Source organism: Squalius cephalus (assembly GCF_949319135.1).
Source record: "Squalius cephalus genome assembly, chromosome: 4".
NCBI lineage: Eukaryota > Metazoa > Chordata > Actinopteri > Cypriniformes > Leuciscidae > Squalius > Squalius cephalus.
Genome location: NC_137125.1, coordinates 21,843,018 through 21,865,152, shown reverse-complemented (window position 1 = coordinate 21,865,152; position 22,135 = coordinate 21,843,018). Strand labels below are relative to the sequence as shown.

General features: G+C 38.3%; 1 protein-coding gene across 3 annotated transcripts in view; it reads left to right on the top strand.

The window, feature by feature from the left end:
* LOC307157326 (stonustoxin subunit beta-like) overlaps nucleotides 1-4,979 on the top strand; it is a 37,987-nt gene extending 33,008 nt beyond the window's left edge. For all 3 annotated transcript variants that reach the window (XM_079869198.1, XM_079869197.1, XM_079869199.1), the window contains one exon: nucleotides 3,411-4,979. In XM_079869198.1, the coding sequence (XP_079725324.1) occupies nucleotides 3,411-3,928 (518 nt within the window). In that variant the 3' untranslated portion in view covers nucleotides 3,929-4,979. The remainder of the gene's footprint in view (nucleotides 1-3,410) is intronic.
* Nucleotides 4,980-22,135: the final 17,156 nt, after the last annotated feature.

Genomic DNA, 22,135 nt, shown 5'->3' with positions numbered 1-22,135 from the left:
TCTTGGAAATAATCCGTCTTTTTAGTGGTACGGGTGTAGAGTAGATGCACGATAGGCGAAAAAAAGATGTTTGTTTGTAAATGAATGCGGAGAAGACGCGTTCAGCCGTGATCCACGGACGTAACCTATAAGAGTATCCAGCGTTGGATCACTAGGCTTGAGACGCGTTGAGCCGTTAATCCGATTATAAGTGTCCATGTAAACGCAGCTAGTGAACAGGATTACTGTGTGATTGTGTGTGTGTTGTAGGGATCGACCGATATGGATTTTTTAGTGCCGATGCCGATACCGATTTTTTTTTCATCAGCCTTAGCCGATGACCAATACGGGCTGCCGATTTTCTTGGGCCGATATTTGGAGCCGATACTGCTTTTGCTCACTCAATTTACATCATAAAAATGACACAATGATGATAACAAATGTTACAAGTCTCAATTTAAAAAAGGAACATTTATTGAACTAAAAAAAAACAATATTTGACAAATATTAAAAACATGTGAGGTAGAACAAGTAAAAAAAAAGTTCTGTGCTGAAAATACTGAAAATAAATATTTAAGCATAATTCAAATTCTGAAAATAAATTCTGAAAATAAATATTTAAAGTCCCTGTAAAGTCAAAATTAAGTATGTGTTCTGAGTTTGTCACACCACAGAAAAATGTGTTATTAGCCACCCAGCCAAATTTGAATGATAAAAAAAGCCGGCAAGTACATAAAATAAGCGATCAAAATCTTGAAAAAATGAGCAGTAGTCTCTGCTCTCAAACGCTGGGGGCGTGTCCGCTGGCTGCGCTGAAACCACGCCCACTCGCGGGAAAGCTTGCTGCCGTCGCCACACTCAACTGTCACAGCTACAGCCGGAATGGATGCTCCTAGCATCTTAATTTGTTTTACAAAGCCATACATGTTCGAGCCTGGACTACCTACTATAAATATAACATAAGCACACAAGGCAACTTACACTCATTGGTGGGCACGCACTGCCGATGATGGCACCAGTTGTCGGCGAGACGGGAGGATGAAGGCCGAGGCGGGAGATTGTCGGTTCGGCCACATTCACCAGTGAGGCCAGCAGGGGGTGCTCACCCTGTGGTCTGTGTGGGTCCTAATGCCCCAGTGTAGTGACGGGGACACTATACTGTCAAAGAGCACCGTCCTTCGGATGAGACGTAAAACCGAGGTCCTGACTCTCTGTGGTCATTAAAAATCCCATGGCATTTCTCGTAAAGAGTAGGGGTGTAACCCCGGTGTCCTGGCCACATTCCACACATTGGCCCTTACCAATCATGGGCTCCTAATAATCCCCTTACATTGAATTGGCTCTATCACTCTCTCTCCTCTCTCCACCTATAGCTGGTGTGTGGTGAGCGCACTGGCGCCGTTGTACTGTGGCTGCCGTCGCATCATCCAAGTGGATGCTGCACACTTGTGGTGGTTGAGGAGAGACCCCTGATATGATTGTAAAGCGCTTTGGGTGTACAGTACTACATATGAAAGCGCTATATAAATGCCTCATTCATTCATTCATTCATTCATTCACCAGTAACTGCGGATTATCAGTGAATGAATCCCAGTTGTCTCCGACGAAAGTTTATAAAATTATCCCGTGTAAAATGATCACTACAGAGGCGGGTGTTGGAGGTGATCCTCAGCTCTCCATCAAGGTGGCTCTTCACAAAATTAATCCACCTCTTGTTGATATGATAGTTTTTCGGAAATTTAAATAAGGACACCGATCTGTTTTATACATGATCGCATCCAGGTAATACGCATTTCCGTGACGAAGGCATAGCTAGCTAGCAAACTGTAGGATGTAGTAAATAATACTGACTGTAACTCGCGATTGAGTTGCAAACTGATGCGAATGGGCTCCAATGCGTCATCAAGTAGGGGCGTGTCCAGGAGCTCAGGGGCTCCAGTGCGTCAAGTAGGGGCGTGTCCAGGAGCTCAGGGGCTCCAGTGCGTCATCGAGCCCCCGTTTTAGCCCCGCCCAAAAAATCCGTAACACAGCAATGGTGAAAAACTGTTTAACGGTCTAACTCCACAATTCAGTACTTCACAGTTCACAGTCTTTGTAATATGTTTTAGCAATACATTTCTAACATTTATAATGTGTTTAGAATTTTTTTTTAGAATTGCCTTTACAGGGACTTTAAGCATAAATATAATAATTACACTATTGCACACAGTAGCAACAAGCAAGCAGCATAATCTGTCGTTGCTAAGCAACCATGAACTGCGCTCTCCATGATGACAAGAAAGTAAGGATTAATTTATTTCTAGCCCTTTACAACTACATGTATTTATGGAGATGAGAAATAAAAACCCGCCCTGTCCAGCTATGATCAGCTGTGCGACCAAGCTTTCGATGTTGTCATGGAAAGGTCAGTTGTTTTTTGTCACATGACCTGCGTGCGCTTGCGGCATTCTGAAAAGTTTAGATGTTTTCATCTCACCACGGCATAGGAGCGCCTGGACAAACGAGCGCGCTGCATCGCATGCGTGTCGCAACCGCGTCGCTTCTTTTATGAGCACACGTCCAAACCTCAGCCAGGTGGTCGCTGAATAAAACTCCCACAAATATCACGGAATCACGGAACAATGTCAGCATTATTTAATCCTATGACCAATGTTCGTAACAGCTGCCGTATGCATATGGATAGCCTCAAAACTTAGCTATTAGCAGCTCCCTAAATACAATGACAAGCAGTTTTATGAGGCATTTGGCATTCGCGTTTTCCATTTGGACCCACAAACTTGCTTAGTTGCACGCACATATAGAGCAACGTGTTTCCACTTTCAAAGTGTATGGCAATATTTCAGCTAAGACAAACAGTTAAAAGATGCTTTTAAAGTTTAAAACTTGCCATTGTCTTGAAGAGGCTTCCAGCACTGTGTGGGAGGGGAAGTGCATGGGCTGCACATGAACTGCAGCAACACAGAGCTGCCTGCGGACGCCTGTCTGTAAATAATGGCGGGAAAAAACTATCGGCGAACGCAGCAGCCAATGCCGATACACGTCAAACCCGCAAATATCGGCCCGATTTATCGGCCGACCGATATATCGGTCGATCACTAGTGTGTTGAACACATGCTGGAATATTTGGGGAAACTCCAGATGATCTGTTGTGATATTAGTATGAAAGTATGAGTTTTGAAAATGTAATCCTTGCTTATGAAAATTGTGACAAAGCAATTAAAAAAAAAAAAAACTGTAACAGATCAGACAGTTTCATAATTCCTGATTACCGAAATATTTGAATATAAGAATCCTATCTTTTCTGTTTGGTAACCATGGCGATTTCAGTTTATCATTGGTTGCTTACAATCCTAAATTAACTAGTCAGATCTGAAATGAAGACTCAAGATAGAAAGTTTCTGTAATTCACTGATGTGTTTTCTCTCCATCAGATTCCCATCAGCTCACTCTGGATCTGAACACAGTGAATAAACACCTCCGTCTGTCTAAGAGGAACAGAGAGATTACTGTCACTGACACAGTTCACCCGTATCCTGATCATCCAGACAGATTTGATGTGTATCCTCAGGTGTCGTGTAGAGAGAGTGTGTGTGGACGCTGTTACTGGGAGATTGAGTGGAGTGGTGATGTGTTAATATCAGTGTCATATAAGAGCATCAGCAGGAAGGAATGGGGTAAAGAGTATGAGTTTGGATGTAATGATCAGTCCTGGAGTTTGTCCTGCTCTTCCTCCAGTTACTCATTCAGACACAATAGCATAGTGACTGAACTCCCTGTAAAGTCCATCAGCAGGAGAACAGGAGTGTATGTGGATCACAGTGCAGGAACTCTGTCCTTCTACAGCGTCTCTGACACAATGAGCCTCATCCACACAGTCCAGACCACATTCACTCAACCGCTCTATCCTGGGTTTGGGGTTTATGATGGATCATCAGTGAAACTGTGTTGATGAATCAGAATAGACTGTAGATAGATTCTACCCATAATGCTTTGAGCTGCATGATAAATCAGTAACAGTGAGATGTTATGGAGTCTCTTATTGTCTCTTCATTACATTAATACTACAGCTGAACTTCTGTCAGTGAAATAAAGAGAAACAGACAATGATACACAGAGAAGAGAGAGGAAATATGAGACACAATGAGACTCACTGAAACATGTCTGGATGATACGAGCAAAACTAGACTTTCAACTCTAAACTCAGTTTAAGATATTCAGAGATGTTTTATTTGAACTTCTCGGATCTGTTCAAAACATGATTCCTTTGCTTTGGGTTATGTCTGTATTATTAAAGACGCTTCTGTTGTAATATATTGTATACTGTACTAAACCTGTTAGTGGGGGTTTCTGGATTGATGTTTATCTTTTTATTATTATCTTTGTTTTATATTTGATGTGTGATTGTTTATTAATTTTACTTTTCTGATTGTTTGTCTCTCTGTTGCTGTGAAAATTCAATAAATAAATCATAAAACAGAGACATTTAAAGATGATGTCAGAAGACAAAGATGTTAAAGTTAGAAACAATAAAAGAAAGAAATACAGGAACAAAAAGTTAAAGTCAAGGGAATTAAGACACATATTCAAGAGAATGAATCAATATCTGTTTGTTGATCAATTCCCGTGTAAATGAAGGATCTCATGATTCTCTATAGAAACCTGCGTGTGTGTGTGTGTGTGTGTGTGTGTGTGTGTGTATTTAAGTAATGTATGTAGTTATTATTTGATTTACAGAATTATTCATGTTATTATTATAGTTGTTGTCAGGGTTGTGTTTAGTTTTGCTGTGTTTTTGTTCATATTTGAGTTTCCTCTTGATCTTAATCTTGTGAAATGTGTTGTTTTGTATATGTACATTTCTGAAATACATAACTTAGACAGTTTCCTCTGATAACAGATCACTGTAGATGTATTTTCTGTAAAGCTGCTTTGAAACAATGTGTATTGTGAAAAGCACTATACAAATAAAAGTGAATTGAATTAAAAGAATTTTATCTTCTAAATCTGTTACTTCTTCCACATACAGTTTCACATATCTTCAATCATAAACCACATTTTTAAGGTGTAATCATTTCAACAATATGTGTTCAATATCTGTATCTGAAAATACAACAGTGAGGAAAACATTATTGTGAATAAAAGTCTTATCGTGCTTATATTCAGGATTCACCATTAGCTTTTCTTTTACGTTGTTTACTTTTGATATTATTATTACAACTACTATTATTAATATTTTATGTATTATTGTTATTAGTAGTAATAGTGGCATAAGTATTTATTTCTGATTTCTTATTAATTATTACTCTGTTTTAATATATATTTCTTTCATTTCATATAAACGCTATTATTTAGACAGACACACACTAAATTCAAACACTGTTTCCTTTCAGCAACGAGTAAACACATAAATATATGTAAATACATTTATAACGAATGCTTTTCTTCTTTTCTTAACAAGTGCAAATGTTAGGGTTAGTAATTTGTAACATAAACTTAAGTGTTTTTTACTAAAAATCAACTTAAAATATTACACAGTGTAGCTTTAACATTTACTAATAAATTTTAAATCAACAGTTGCATCTGTTAATATTATTTATTCATTATTGGACCTGAGCTGACACAACCTAACAGTTGTATTTTTTAGCTACTAAAAGTGATGTTATCTAATGGGATCTTATTGTAAAGCAAAGTATTATTATTATTTATTTTTTTTCAGCCGAACACCATTAATAATCTCACAGTGATTGAGCTGCTCATCTTTCATGAGTGTTTTGAGTTGCCGTGGTTCGGTGTCTCTGAGACGGAAGTGACGTGTGTTTCTCAGGAGTGTGTGTGCGATGGCTGGGAAGGTGAAGTGGGTGATGGACATTGAGAAATCGGTGCTGATCAATAACTTTGAGAAGAGAGGATGGTGACGGACAGCGACGACTGGAACTTCTACTGGCAAGACCTCAGACACACAGACACACACACACACACACACACACACACACACGAACACACACAAACACACTAAAACCCCTGAAAGAGGACATTTTTGCAGAGCTTCTTTCTCGTGCCCCCTTTCTGTAGTTCAAGTGAAGCGAGTTTGGCAGCATGGTGGAGCCTTATCTTTAAAAACACAGACAAGACCAATGACAACATGTCAGACTGATGGTTGTCGATGCCAAACTGGGTCTCCTCAATGTGCTCCCCAAGAAGGAAAACATCCTCTGTTCCAATCTCCTCCCTCACAACGTGCGTGACTGTTGACACCTTAGGAGCTTGTATTGTTGAAGCTTGGCGGATCACCCTCTCTGCAGCTCTCAGCACCTTATAATAATAATAAAAATAATACATATTTATATAGCGCTTTACACAGTACTCAAATACACTTTACAGAACAGAGAAAATAAGAACAAAGTAACCTTAATATACAAAGATTAAAAGATAAAAAAAAAACAAGATAACAGAATCAAACCTTCACCGTGCCCTGTGATGGAATCACTAGGCCGCCGTTGTTTTTCAGGGCTAGAAGGTGGTAGCTCTTGTCAAATGAAGCTGGTCTAGCATCTCTGACCAAGCTTGCACGGCACACATCACAGGACAGCTTTCGAAGAATCTGCCGGACTACAAACCCTGCTATGTAGACCAGAGCACATTCCACCAGACCACCAAACTGAGTGGGGAGATAACTGGTCACACACAAGGGCCGAAATGTTGGCGAATGGAGATGGGTGCTCTTAAGCAGTTTCAGCAGAGGACATCTCCACAGCAGACAGGGACACCAGGTGAGACACCACACTGAACCATCAGACGGTGGAAGATTGCCTGGAACTGGCATGCTGATGGATTGTTATTCCAGCCGCCTTGTATGGAAAACAGGCACACAATACATACATTACTCACAAGACAAAGATATTCATTAGGTATATTTTCAGAATTTACTGTAATTAAAAGAACACCAACCCTACCTGACGCTCTGATTGAATTAAATAGGAGCTCCAAGTGATCCTGGCTGAACCTGTAGGTGAGCACATACCGCTGAACAGTTCAGGAATCATCAGCATCAACGTGTCGATACTGATGACAAATCCAATGATCGACAAGTACCTGCAAAAGAAAAAAGTTGTATTACTCTGATCATGGAGAAAGAAGATACCCCAAGAAAGCACTATGTGAAACAGGGCGGATATATTAGGAATGGGATCAGTTTCTTGTTTAACTATATAGTATACTTGTAGACAATGGAACAATATCTTGGAACAATGTAATTGCAGAACTGGGAGAACTTAAGAACAACACATGCAATACCTACCAATACCTACCATTTTGCCCTACCCTACATGTACTTGATGTTGTGTAATACATAGCATTTAGAAACATCTAGTACCTGAAACACACTGAATACAAGATAATTCCAACAGAAACAAACTGCATTAAAAAAAAAACATTTAAACAAAAGAACATCATATCAACATACAAACCATCTTTCTGACACCTGCATAAAGTTGATGTTGTGTAATGCATACCATTTAGAAGCATCTAGGACCTGAAAAACACACCAATAAAAAAACAAGACAATTCAGGCACAAACAAAACTGAAGCAGTTAGGAGCATCTTAGGAACGCGATGTATAAGGGAACAACGGAGCATCTTAGGAACGCGATGTTTATGGGAACAGAGTGTCATTGAACTCATGTCATGAACTTAACAAGCACCATTTTAATAGACCTCTTAGATCAGTGAAGCGGTGTTCCATCTCTTGTTACCAAAGTGAGCAAGTACTCCCTGGCTCTTGACAAAAATGCTTTCCTCTCCATCCAATTCAAAGCACCCAAGGAGCTTTGAATCCTTTGCCATGAGGATTGCGTCCATTCATTGTATCAAACAGCCTGTCAATAATCTATACAGAAATATCGGTATCTAAAATCAATATCATTACAGGGCTTCATTAGGTAGCAGATAAAATATCTCATCAGAAATCAATACTTACCTATTCAAAATATACAGAGAACACAGTACATATTTCTAAACCAGTGATCTCAAACTCAATTCCTGGAGGGCCACAGCTCTGCACAGTTTTGCTCCAACCCTAATCAAACTCACCTGATCCAGCTAATCAAGGTCTTCAGGATTACTAGAAACCTCCTTGCAGGTGTGAGTTGGAGCTAAACTGTGCAGAGCTGTGGCCCTCCAGGAATTGAGTTTGAGACCACTGTTCTAAACTTTATGCTCAATGAGTAAACATGCAAGTATTAATATTTACTTGACTTCCTTTCCATAGGTATGCTTTGTACTACAGCAAATTTCACAGAGCTTTACCACTCTGATGAATTATAAAAAAAAAATTAAATAAAAACATGTACTTGGTTCTATAATCACTAATTTTATTACCTCAATGAATTGTGCTGTTGCCTCACAGTCCTTAAACTGAGAGTTCCCAAGATGCCTCATTGTGCGGAGAGCCACTGACACGGAGCAACTCAGTGTCTGTGCAGCCAGGGAGACCCTCATCTTGTGGTTTTCAAAGTAGACATGTTTGTCTGTAATTTTATTGGCAGCATGCAGTCCATCTTTTTTTTGCCCATCATTGAGATGATTGATGTACCTCCAATTGATCTGTCCGTTGGCCGTTGCAATTGGACTGTATGCCTGCAGATTAAGAATCAGTCACTGCTCAAACAAGTACAAACAGCAAAATGTTGATCATCACGTCCAGCCATAACTGTGCAAATGGACAGACAACAATATTTAGATATAACTTTTAGCAGCAGAGCCATAACTTGTACAAATAGGTCTACAACGATCATTATTTACCTGCAACCTATTACGTGCCAACTTGAACATGTGGCAAGCGTCCATCATTACAAATACTTTCTCGCCAGTCACCGGATGAGATAAACTGGTTTGAAGCGGCTCTCGTGGGTCTCCCTTCAGCTCACACCCAAGTTGGTTGCACATGCTGACATTAGAGGCATGACCATCCATTGTTACACATACCACCCTAATGCCCCGTGCATTGGGAATCCTGAGAGGCCACGGACAGGCTTTCTTCAGCTCTTCTGGAGGTAGACGTAGCCCTGCCCTTTACCAACTAAAATGAAGAAGCATTATACATAATGAAATATATATAAAGGGATAAGTATCTTACCCTGCCCTGTGATTGATAATATAATATTTACATTTATGAATGCTAATAGCCTTATGAGGATACACCTACTCTTTGGAGGTGAACCGGGAAGCTGAAGACGGATGGAATAACACCATCTAGGAATCGGACAATCTGACCCGTCCTATCAAAATCACCCTGCTTAAAATGTTGAGAGCAAAGCACTGATGAATCACTTGCATGGAATCCTTCTCTCCTCAAAGCCACTTCCCACTTCTTCCTCACATCTTTGTCCTTGGGAAACCTTCAAAATGAAAATGGAAGATTTGGGAGAGTCTACACAAAAATATTTCACAAAGGAGGTCAAGCTTATTTTCTTCCTTCACATTTCTTAGAACCTTTCTTCAACAAAACTCCTATTTTGAAATAAAGGAGTTAAGCTACTGAAAAGTTACTTGATTCAGTAAATACTGAAGCTAACAACAAAATACTACGTTCCTAGCTAAGCTACAAGTAGTGACTGCCCAACACTGATAATACAGTCTATGACACTTGTGTAAGATTCACTGGCCAATGTTATACCAATAATGATTGTTTTATTTCTACATAGTATTATTGTGTCAATTGTAATCTAAAGCCCTATTCGGACGAGATTAACTTTACAAGGGTAGATGGAGTAATAATGTAATTTTACGGAAAAAACGGAAAAAAAAACATCCTTCAAACATGGCGGCAGTCAACGGGACAGGTGCGTCAGGAGCTCTCCTGGCACTTTTAGTTTTTGGAATTATTTTAAACCTCACAGAATCGGGACAGTTTGTAAACACACAGCAAGTTTCCCATAATATATCAGTATATCGAGAAACAACGTCAGTAAAGCATTTCGGATATGGAAAGCACATTTTAATGCAGACGTTTGTAAACACTGCGGTCGGCCGGGATCAACACAAGCGAAATAATGCAGTCCGGGGCAAACATCAAAGTGACAGTGGGATTATTATCATACTCTACCTGTTGCTGTCCGGAGATGTGCATCCGTGTCCAGGTCCGATTTTCCGGGACGCCAGCTGTAAGGCACCAGCGAGCGCACTAGTCGCCACTGAGGGGCTGGGGCTCATTCGGCTTCGACCGGCAGGTGGATCTATCAATGACGGGGAGCGAAGATCTCGGACGAAGCGGGCTGTGACGCCGGGCTTGGTGAGTGCTGAGGGCCTTGACTGGCCATCTTTCAGCGCGTGGACCGACGGCGGCGGGGCTGTCGCCGTTGAGGAGCAAACAACTACAAATTCCTGGCCCTGCGTTTCTGACCCGACTCGATCATATCGTGCGGATGTTAAGGTAACTGGTCATTGCGCTCAAGGTAAGCGTGAAAATCTGCACGATACAACCCACAGTCGTTTCAAAAACTTTATAAACCCTGCTTTGAAAAAACACCGCAAACTGAACTTTTTTAAAACTGTCAATCATTCTCGACTGATCTGGGATCAACAACTCAAACCAAGGGGTCTATTTGGAGGGCATATGAACATCCGTAGCCTCAGCCCAAAGTCTGAAGAAGTACATCATCTTCTTATTAACTCCAACTTAGATTTTTTAGGTCTGACAGAATCTTGGTTACATAAAAACTCTCCATCTGCTGCATTACATGTACCAGGGTATAATATTTTTAGACGGGACAGATGTGAGGGAAGAGGGGGAGGGGTAATGATTTACATAAAAGATCACATTAACTGTCAGCAGATATGTTGGCCTTTTGACCATGATTTGGAGTGTATTGGGGTGAATATACTGCTCTCACCTGAAATGTCTTTTGTGTTAATTGTTGTATATCGTCCACCCTCCTCTATTAATGATTTCTATATCACTTTTAAAAAGTTACTTCAAACATGTGATTTTAAAACTGAGGTAATACTGCTTGGTGATTTTAACTGTAACTGGCTTAATAAGACTAATAGGAAATCCCTTAAACAGATCACAGATAGTCTGGATTTTACTCAATTGTTGGAAGGTCCTACTAGAATAACCACATCGTCTCAGACACAGATAGATTTAATATTCAGTAACAAGCCTGAAAGAGTTGTAAAAACATTTAATTTTATTACTGGACTGTCTGATCATAATCTGACTCTACTGTCGAGAAAACTTACAAAAAAGCGATTTCATCATTCTAATAAACCCGTGGAGCAACTTAGAATTCCTAAGAATGAAATGGATAATTTTCAAAAGGCAGTACAGCAGACTAATTGGATAGATATATTTACTGGGATCAATATAGAAGAAGTTAGCAAAATGTTTTCTACCAAGCTACAAAATCTAGTTAAGGAGTTTACTAGAAAGGTAAAAGGAAAGAAAAAAGCAAATGCACTCCCCTGGCTCAATACTGAAATATTTAATTTGATGAAAGAAAGAGACTCCGCTTTAAAAAGATCATTAAAAACAAAATTAAATAGTGATAGGCATAGGTTCACTTCATTACGTAATCAAGTGATTAAAGAGATAAGAAAGGCTAAAGCCAATTTTTTTATGACAATTATTAATGAGGGAAAAGGTAACACAAAACTGATCTGGGAACAGATTAAGAATGTGATGGGAATTAGCCATAAGCATAGAAAGCAGTTAGAATTGAACCTGAATGGTAAACTAATTCAAGACCCAGCTCAAATAGCTGTAGCTTTTAATGAATATTTTATTAATTCTGTGAATGAAATCGCACAGAATTTTTCCCTAATAACTGGAAATGTTGTCACAATAGATGAAAGCATGCCTTCTTTTAGCATTCAACCTATCTGTGAAGTAAAAACTCAGGCAATTATTAATTCTCTTAAAGTCTCATCAACAAAAGATATTTATGGAATGGACTCGAAAATGCTTAAATGCCTGAAAGAACATCTATCCTACCCTATCACACAAATTTTTAATCAGTCAGTACTAGAGGGGATATTTCCAACCACCTGGAAGACTGCAATTGTAACTCCCATATTTAAGTCAAATGACCCACGGAACATATCTAACTACCGCCCAATTAGTATTCTACCAGTGGTCTCTAAGGTTGCTGAAAAATGTGTGTCAGAGCAGCTTGTCTCTTTTCTTAATAATAGTCCCTTCACACTTCATCCGATGCAGTTTGGCTTCCGGGCCCATCACTCCGCAGAAACGGCTAACTGTTACTTTTTAGAGACTGTTAGAGCAATGGTGGACAAGGGAGGTGTTGTTGGCGCTGTATTTTTAGACCTCCGTAAAGCATTTGACACAGTCAACCATCAGGTCCTTATTGCCAAATTCTCTACTTTTAATTTTTCCCCTTCTGCAATTAAATGGTTTGAGTCATATTTAACTGGTAGAACTCAATTTGTTTCTGTGAACACCCATCGTTCACTATCTCTTAATTTATGCACAGGGGTGCCACAAGGATCAATACTTGGCCCGCTTTTGTTTAGTCTTTATATTAATGATTTGCCATCAGTTTGCCCTGATATCAATACAATAATGTATGCGGACGATACTGTAATTTATGTGCATGCCAAGACAAAAAATCTGGCTGCCACAAAATTGACCAAAGCCATGGACCAGATCACCAATTGGCTAAATCGTTCATGTCTTCAATTAAATGTAGATAAAACTGTGGGAATGTTTTTTACAAAAAGACAATGTAATAGTGTGTCAAACATATCAATTTCGGGTCAAAACATTACTATTGTGCCACAATTTAAATATTTGGGCGTTATTATTGATTCTAATCTCTCTTTTAAAACACATATTAAGAAAGTCTGCAATAGGGTCAAGTTTAGTTTAGCTAATTTTAGATATATTAGAAATGCCCTTACTTTTAATGCTGCTAAATTATTTATGGATGCAATGATTATGTCACATCTAACATATTGTCTGACAAGCTGGGGACAAACTAACAGCTCATCACTTAAGCCACTAGCAACTATTTATAAAAAAACTCTTAAAATTTTGGTCCAAAAGCCTAACAGTTTACACCATTGTATAATCCTTAAAAACTATAAACTGCTGAGCTGGGAAAATATAATCAAATATAAAAATATTTGTCTGGTTTACAAAATTTTACATAGTACCGCTCCGCCTCCTTTCAATTCATTCATAATCCAACGTAATAATAGCAGTCATAATACCAGAAGCACCACACGTGGCGACCTAGTAATCCCACTCAGAAAAAGTACATTTGGTCAATTATCATTTTCATTTACTGCAATACATAATTGGAACTCATTGCCCATTACAATTAAAAACATACATATGTATTCGACTTTTATTGCACACCTTAAAAATTGGCTAATCGACAATTACACCTGCACACATTAATATGCTAGATGTGATGTGCGCACTAGATGTGACATGATCATGCTTCTGCCACCTGATCTCTGCTGGCTGCTTTAATGCTATGTCCTGTATGTGCTTCAATGTGGCCTCTGCATGATTATTTTTTGTGTCAATTTTCTCTAGTTCTTGCTTGACCTGCTTTTATGTCTTTGCAATTTGTGCTTGCTTGTCTGTTTCAATTTTGTGCCACCTTGTTTGTCTGTCTAAGCTCTTGCTTAAGCCCTGTTTTAATTGTAATGTATTTATTGATGTATGCCAATTAACAACTGGCTGGGGACTACAGCTGGAAATTAGCCGTAGAGGCTAAAGCTGCTCTTTTCATTAAAAGAGGTTGTCCACATTATTATAAACCAATAAACTAAACTAAACTAAACTAAACTAATTACCACAGGACGTCTGTAATATTAATGGCCAATTCGCACAGGATAAGATATCTCTATATCTTATCTTAAATCGAAGTCAATTTATATGGAGAAAAATCCTGGAATGTTTTCCTCAAAAACCTTAGTTTCTTTTTGACTGAAGAAAGAAAGACATGGACATCTTGGATGACATGGGGATGAGTAAAGTATCAGGAAATTGATTTGAAAGTGAAATAATCCTTTAAATGGATAGTTCACCCTCCAAAAAATGCATCATGATTTACTCACTCTCATGTTGTTCCATACCTGTATTAATTTCTTTATTTTGCTGAACTCAAAAGAAGACATTTTGAAGAATGTGGGTAACCAAACAGTTGCTGGTCCCCAATGACTTCCATAGTAGGAAAAATAATAATATGGAAGTCAATGGAGACCAGCACCTCTTTGGTTAAAAAATTACTTTTATGTTCAACATAAACATCCGGTTTAAAACAACTTGAGAGTGAGTAAATGATGACAGAATTTTCATTTAGGTGAACTATCCCTTTAAAGCTGCAGTCCGTAGCTTTTCCTCTTTGTCGCCATCTCTGTTCGAAATCTGCAATTGCAGTTATTTACGGAATTATCAACTTTACGTGGGTTGTACATCGGAATTTTCAATGGAAAATGACATCTGAACAAGTAACATCCACTTTTGTTCTGATCAAGTAAGGGGGGAAAAGCATTGCAGTAAATCGCGCTGATTAAATCTAATGATCACTTATCATATCATGTAAAACCGTGCAAATCATAGAAGAGCAGTTATTTTGTAAACAAATAACAATCATAGTGCTATGAAATAAACGGTGTATGAACGGAATCCCTGTTATGCATAAACGTGTTATAATATAACATAATATAAACATCTTACGACAGGAAAATTTTCACTTTACCGATCTGATTCAGGTCCAATACTTGACAACGGAGGAGGCGGGTTTGATTTTCTTGGAGATCAATTGCTCCCTCTCATAGCTAGCACACAATAATTCATATTTACCATAATAGCAAAATGAGAAAGGCACAACAAACGAAAATTCCATAACTGTATAAATTATTGAACAAGTGCGCTACTGTTACGTAATTAAACTATTGAAATGTCTTACCTGTCTAGCAAAATAAAGCCGTCTCTGCATCCGTTTTGAACCCCTTTAAAACACAGAGTTCACGCCATCTTTCAAAAACCCTGCCGATGTTTATCCTTGTTTTCGCATGGGCCGATTGCAGTCTCTTTTTTTCTCTAGCCACTCCGAAGTCCTTTGGGTTTTACAACTGGTGAATCTCCAGTTGTCACTGGTGATTGTCTTTTGAAACATTCTGGATCCGCTATAAGTTTAATTATTTCAAGTGCTGTGAGAAAAGGCTATAAATCTCCACCTCGAACATCCTCACATGCAATATAGCCTACTTTCCGGGACTCCTGCTTTATGTGTACAGATGTGACGTAATGACGCAAAGACATGCTCGAATTTCCCACGGAAATCCACCAGTACCACTGGAATTAAAATCATTATTAAAAGCTAACCGATTTGAATTGAGCTAAAGCAAGCAGATAGTTTTGAACACTGGCTGGTTATGTTTTTTTTATTATTATTTTTTTGGATAATTTTTAACACAAAAAAAGTTATGGACTGCAGCTTTAATGTTAATAAAACAACAAAAGAAAAAAATCACTCACTATTCTTAACTGAAGAACCTTAATACATGTTATTTACAATGCTTCAAGCGCATTTATCTTAGCATCACCAAGAGCTCAAACGCATTTTTGGGGCTGAATGAGGTACAGTAGTGCATCCCCAACATTTTCAATGTTATTTTAATTTTAATTTTAAAGCCAGAGCTTTTAAAAAAAAGTTGGTTTGGTTGGGAGGGGGAAGGGGAGGTGGATGTCAGTGTCACTGTCCACTGTCGGCGCCCACACCATTCATTTCCTATGGCTGTACTACATGACATGAAGAAAAGGGAAAGTCACACGTGCAGATAGCAGATTTTTGCGTGCTTTACCCATCTAGCTACTGCCTGTAGATGATGGGAGAGTATGCTGTGGCAGGGGAGGGGCAGACATTAAGGGTCAAATCTCAAATACATTGTGTTCACTGCTAAAAATATACGAGATTGGTGAGGAATATGGCGGCGCTCTCCTGAAAGTAATGTCGCTGGAATCTATGAATATGTTGGCATGATCAAATGTGATTCCAGTCTGCGTGTGTTAACCCTGCAAATGTGTTATACTTTGCCAGACTGCCCGTCTTGCCATTATTGGAGGGACTACCCTAGAGGTGAGGGTCCGCCATATGATGGCACACATCGTATCAAATGAACTGGCTTCAGGACTGAACTGGGCCGGAAAGAAGCACAGGGAGCCATCCAAACAAAAACGGCCCTTTAAAGAGTTGGCACTTTGCCGATCTATGTTTGGTAAGTCCTGCTACATTTTCAATCACCATTATATGATCAATTCTAGGGTGTAAGCCAGAGGGCCTTAATGCACATCCCACCTCATCTCACCCCACACACCACCAGAAATCTTAGCACGAAGTTAACACGATAATCCAACAGAAACCTCAGCATTCATTGACTTGTAACAGCGATCTATAATTGTTAACATTTACAACATTCGAAGAAAACATGTTGCTACGCTAATTTACTCAATGTTTTTTCTTAAAAGAATTTGAATATTGAATTCTGAAAGTTTCAACTAGCCCACCTGTGACCGACATCTCTCCTGGTTGGCTCACATCACTAGCTGGAAAAGCTATCTCCGCATGCACACGAAAGGCTAGCCTACTTTATCCTAGCCCACATTCACTTTAGAATGGCGTGAATGGCTGTGATTGTCTCAAAATACATATCTTTCTAAAATATATCGGTATAAAGTTATGTATATAACAAAGTTATGAGTTCTCATAATACCATATACCACCCATCGCTAGGTCAGCATTATGTTAACAGCTGCCACTTGGCATCGTGATCTACCTGACCATCTGGGTTTTTATCATTATTATTAATTTTTAGAAACTCTGGGAACTAGACCACAGCTAACTGGTCTATCCTACAGCCTAAGTAACGTTAGCAATATTAACGGTATATATTAACGGTAACTTACCTCAGGGTTTTTGGTTGGTAGCCAGATGTGTGTCAACCGTGAAGTCAGCTGTTGACCGGGATCAACTGTCACGTCAGCTGTCAGTATCATGGCAACGGCGTTCTGTGTTGCTATCTTGCTAGGCCGTCCGAAACAAAGTTCGTAGTTTAGCCTAGCCTACTGACTGGGTGGCAAAGTGACTCGTTAGACAGCCGGAGGCAGCATGCAACTCACGTGTGTGTTGCTGTTACGAGTGTCAGTAGTCCAGGCTGTTAGTCTACATTGCCGTCACTGTGACATTATACCCCCACCCCTCGGCCAGAACAAAAAACAATATATGAGTTTTTTTGAGTCACTTGGCCTTGGAAATTTTCCTTATGAAAGGTGTCATTGCAAGCTAATCATTTTGCCTCCCTTTAATTGGAATAAACCCATGCACATATTGGGCAATTTTGACAAGTGCTTTGAATGTAGGGAAAACATGATAGGCTAGCCTACAACACTGGACAAATTGCCTTATCCGATCATTGAAAAATCCTAGGCCTAAGCTACTGAATTTGTTTCCAAGTGTTCCAAATATGTGGGTGTTCTGTTTAACTTATATGCAAATTTTTTGCATTGTGCTTGTATTTTCTGTTTTAGATGCTCTTACACAGCAGATCGGGACAGCTGCTGTCACCCAATTTACTTTTGCCCAGGGAGGGACTGGACGATTTGCCCAGGGAGGGACTGGACAAACCATTCAGACGTCAGAGAGGACCATGAACTGTAAATAGGCTAAAGAGGACAAATAATTAAATAAGAGGCTAATAAAATGAATTTGTTTTTACCTTAAATAGTGTGGTGTGTTCAGTGTTTTAGGCTAGGCTATAGGCATAAAAGCTTTCAAATGTTACATCACTTTTTAACATCCTGACTGTAGATAAAGCAGGATATTCTATATAGGCTATTTAATTTAGGGCATTACATTTTCGTATGCCTAGCAATCATTTTAATTGCTAGGCATATGAAATTTAAAACAAAAGAGTATATTATATTAACTTGTAAACTATCTGAATCAGATAAGCTTTTTTATACCAGTTGCACATAGCACGTTATGATATTGGTGGGCATTGGAAATATTGATGTTTTTATTCAGACTGTTATTTTACACTTCAAAAAAGTGTCAGAATGTTTTGCACTGTTCTTACATACATACATACATACACTATTTGAATATAATAAGCTTTGCATCTAATAAACAATGTTAGCAATGTTTACATCGTTCAACTTATAAATCCCAAATATCAGAAATGACGTGATTGTTAAGATTTTATTGATGTCAATGTAATGTTACTGACTTAAGGGGGCTGGGGGCTGGGGGCTTTTGCCTTTATTCAGACAGGGCAGAAAGGTGACTGCAGAGAAATGGGGTGGGATTTGCAAATAATCGCAGATCTCATTCAACCCGTGTGTAAAGAGGTGTGTCTAGTGTTTAGTTTTGAAATGATTGTACTCTAATCTTTTTCAGTGTTTCTAGTTACATCTTTAGTGATTTTTCAACTATTTACTATGTCTTGTCCCAAAGAGGTTGTAACAAATTAGCTCTATGAAATATTAATAATCAATAACTGGTTATAATTGATTATGAATATTTGGATCAGTTAATATAATTAACTTAATGTAGTAAAATTAATATTACAATCAACCCACCTGTTCGTCTTGTGAACACTCAGCGTTAATTGTTTATTTACAACAAGAAATATTCAATTCCGGGGAACGGAAATGTCGTTTCTTACTGTACAGTACTAAGAGCCTTTAGTCAAAATCTAAATGGTAAAGTAAACTTTGTTGCAAGCAGAGAATCAGAACCAAATACGTATTGTGCACAAGTTTTATTAACTAAATCACAAACATAACTAATCTAAACACATACATACATGAATAGGAAAAATGGTGAGTGACAGAATGGAACCGGAAGCAGGAAATGGAACTGTGGAAAAGATCCATTTAACTATGAAAAGAACCATCAGCTTATCATTTTCTGAGCACCTCATTAAATTGATACTTGCATGGTCTGAGCAGTGGACACAATTCTTGAAGTGGTTGAAAAGGATGTTGACAGCACAGCACCCTGAACGTACCGAGAACGCCAAGAGAGGGAAGGGCTAGCGAAGAGGCCCTTTAAAGCTTGACAAAGGTCCCACCTTGCAGGGTTGGCTCAACCAATAAGAAAGGGGGAATTTCTAAGCGGGAGTTTCCTCTGTGGGGAGGATTTATGACTCTGTTTTAACCCCCTGAGGTCGGCAATCACGCCGGTGTGATCTGCTTGCTTTTTTCCTTATCAGTGCAAGAGAGAGTCAAAATACTATTTTGATTTTGATTTTGACATACTTGTGTTCTACATTAATCAATCCTGTTAAGTGTGTATTTTTTTGTGTATACTCACAATAAAAACAAAGTGTTGTGCTTTTTGCCAAATAAAGAAAAATAAACATGATGCAAGTTCTGCCTTCTCTCTGTCAGTGAAGTCCATTCTGAAACGCATCCGAAAATGAACTGTAACTCAGCGAATACTCAGTCAAACAGTCACACAGGCACAAGCTTGAATTCTCTTCTTTTGAATGAAGTAATTTTTATAAAAAACAAATATTCTCAGTTTATGTAATTTGTATGAAAAGAGAGAGATGTCAGTCGTTCTCATCTCAGCTCATTATGTTTTAATTTGACTCCGCCCACGGAGAGCGCACGCTATTCAAACGCAAATGTGAGGCGATCCTGTGAAACGCCCACATCAGCTGGATAACACACACCGCAAGTAATCAGACTCATGTACTTTACGACGCTGTGAGGAATAATACTATCTTGATAATAACCCTGGAAAATTTACCTCAGAAGTGCTGGAAGTTTCATTTCGAGGAGCAACGGATCCGGCTGAGGAATAGGTCAGTTCTATGCTTTGTTCTAATCGCAAGTGTCTGTACACGCAAAAAGACTGTTTAAATATGAATTGCGTTTCTGTGCGTGAATGAATGAATGCACAGATGTGCGCTGTTGTGTAGCTACAACAGCTGGCACAAATACTGTTTCAAAATGAATCGCGTTTCTGTGTGTGAATGAATGAACAGCTTTTAGCAAACTCTATTGCTATGCTAAGATGAGTAAAAATCGACTACAAGAATCGGATAGATTATAAAGTTTTTACTGTAAAATACTGCCACATCAAATAAGCTTATAATGTTGGCAATTTCTGTTCATGTGTTAGATATATATATATGTTTTGTCAAAAATAATCAACTAAGATGTTATTATAGTGTTTGTTCCAATGTAGGCGATATTCAAACTAATGAATCCTTAACTTTGAAATACGTATGATAAAATGTATTTTTACAAAGAAAGATTACACTGGAAATATTGTTAAAATTGTAATTGTTGTAATTGTATAACCTTATTAATAAAATAGCTAAAATATATACAAGGATAGATGTAAACACAAACTTAAAAGGTCAATATAAGCCTTCTCTTGAAATAATTTTTTTATTGTGTTTTATTAGTGACACATTTGGGTAGAGAATGTATTCCAAAACTTTCTGAAAATACAGCATGAAAATTAACTGCACAATTACTAGAAATGTTTACCTCGGATATTATACAATTTGCAAGCACAATTTGTGAAAAAAACAACAACAACTGTCTTTCCAACTGTGATATGTATGTATGTATGTATGTATGTGTGTGTGTGTGTGTGTGTGTGTGTGTGTGTGTGTATATATATATATATATATATATATATATATATATGTATAGTCCTTGCATTCTTTCCTGTGGCTCAGTGACAAACCTGAATGAAAGGCTCATTATGGGTGTTAACTTCTCAGGTGTGAACCACTAAATATTAGATCGTGGATCGTTTACGCCCATCCGCATATTGCCTTTCCAAACTAAAAGTGTTTCACAAAATTTAAATCAATGTATTGTTTTATGTGAATGATTAGGCAGTATGATTTTCACATCATTTTGCAGAAAAAACACTAGGCAACAAAATGCATTAGTCAAAAGTATTGTTGACACATATTTAGTATGTGTTTTGTGGCCTTATTTCAGAAACTTTCATTTTTAGTTTTTTCAATAACCATGCATAAACATTATTCTCTCAAAAATGAAAACATGTACATACATGTTGCTCACATATTATGGTAGCCATGTTTGTGCTAAATAGAGTGTAATTACACCTTTGCCATTAATATGGTTATAAGCAACTGAAAAAAGCACAAATGTCAGGGCATGTCAGAACATCTCAAGGACCCCAAAAACACCTCAGACCCCAGAGGGTTAAGCGTGCTCCTTTGGATTTGCAGCTGGATTGGTTGCTAATTAAGAAACTATGAAAGATTCTTGTAATACTAATATGTTGCGCAGCTATCGGCATATCATGTACACGATCATTTCGATCTTCAAAGTACCAATTTATAGAGACCAAACATGGTATAGGTGACCATTGATTCTATTGTAAAATACAGTCACCTCCTCTGTCCAGAAAAATATCAAGAGGGAGATGACCCAGTAAAACTTATTTTGATCCAAATTACGATGACCACGCAGAGTGTGATTTATTTGAAGAAGAGCATAATGCTCTCACTGAGGATAATCGTCCTCAACAAGAGAATTTCACTGATCATTATTCAGTGCCAAGGAGTTCTACTTATAATTTTTCCCTCACGTGCCTTCTCTAATCTGAGAACTATAAGAGTTTCCTTTGTGAATCATGGAGGGAGATTCCATGATATGTACATCTCTATAGACAGAGGAGCACAGACACAGAAATCCTCGCTACTTCCCCCGAGAAACAGAAAGATTTGATGGAAGGCTTCAGTCGTAGATCCACACAAAACAAAGATTACACACCCACACCATCCTCACTCAAGAGCACAATTAATCTGTTTTATGATGTCATAAGATTAGTGCATCACTTATGAAAGGTGAATAATTGTCACATTGTCAGTTTGTTTTGATTTCTGTTCTGGTCTGTGTTTGGTTTATCAGAAAATTAGTTGTTCAGTTGTCTTCCTCTGCCCCCTGCCTGTTTGTTTTCTTTAGTTTCTGATTGATTGTTTTGTTTTGATTGTCTTGTTAAGCTGCTTTTCAGTTCTGTCTATTTAAAACCTGTATTCTGTCTTGTTCTTTGTCAGTTCTTATCGTTGCATTAAGTTGGTTGTTTTGTTCTAAGATTTTGATTTTGTTTAATAAAAGACTGCTGCA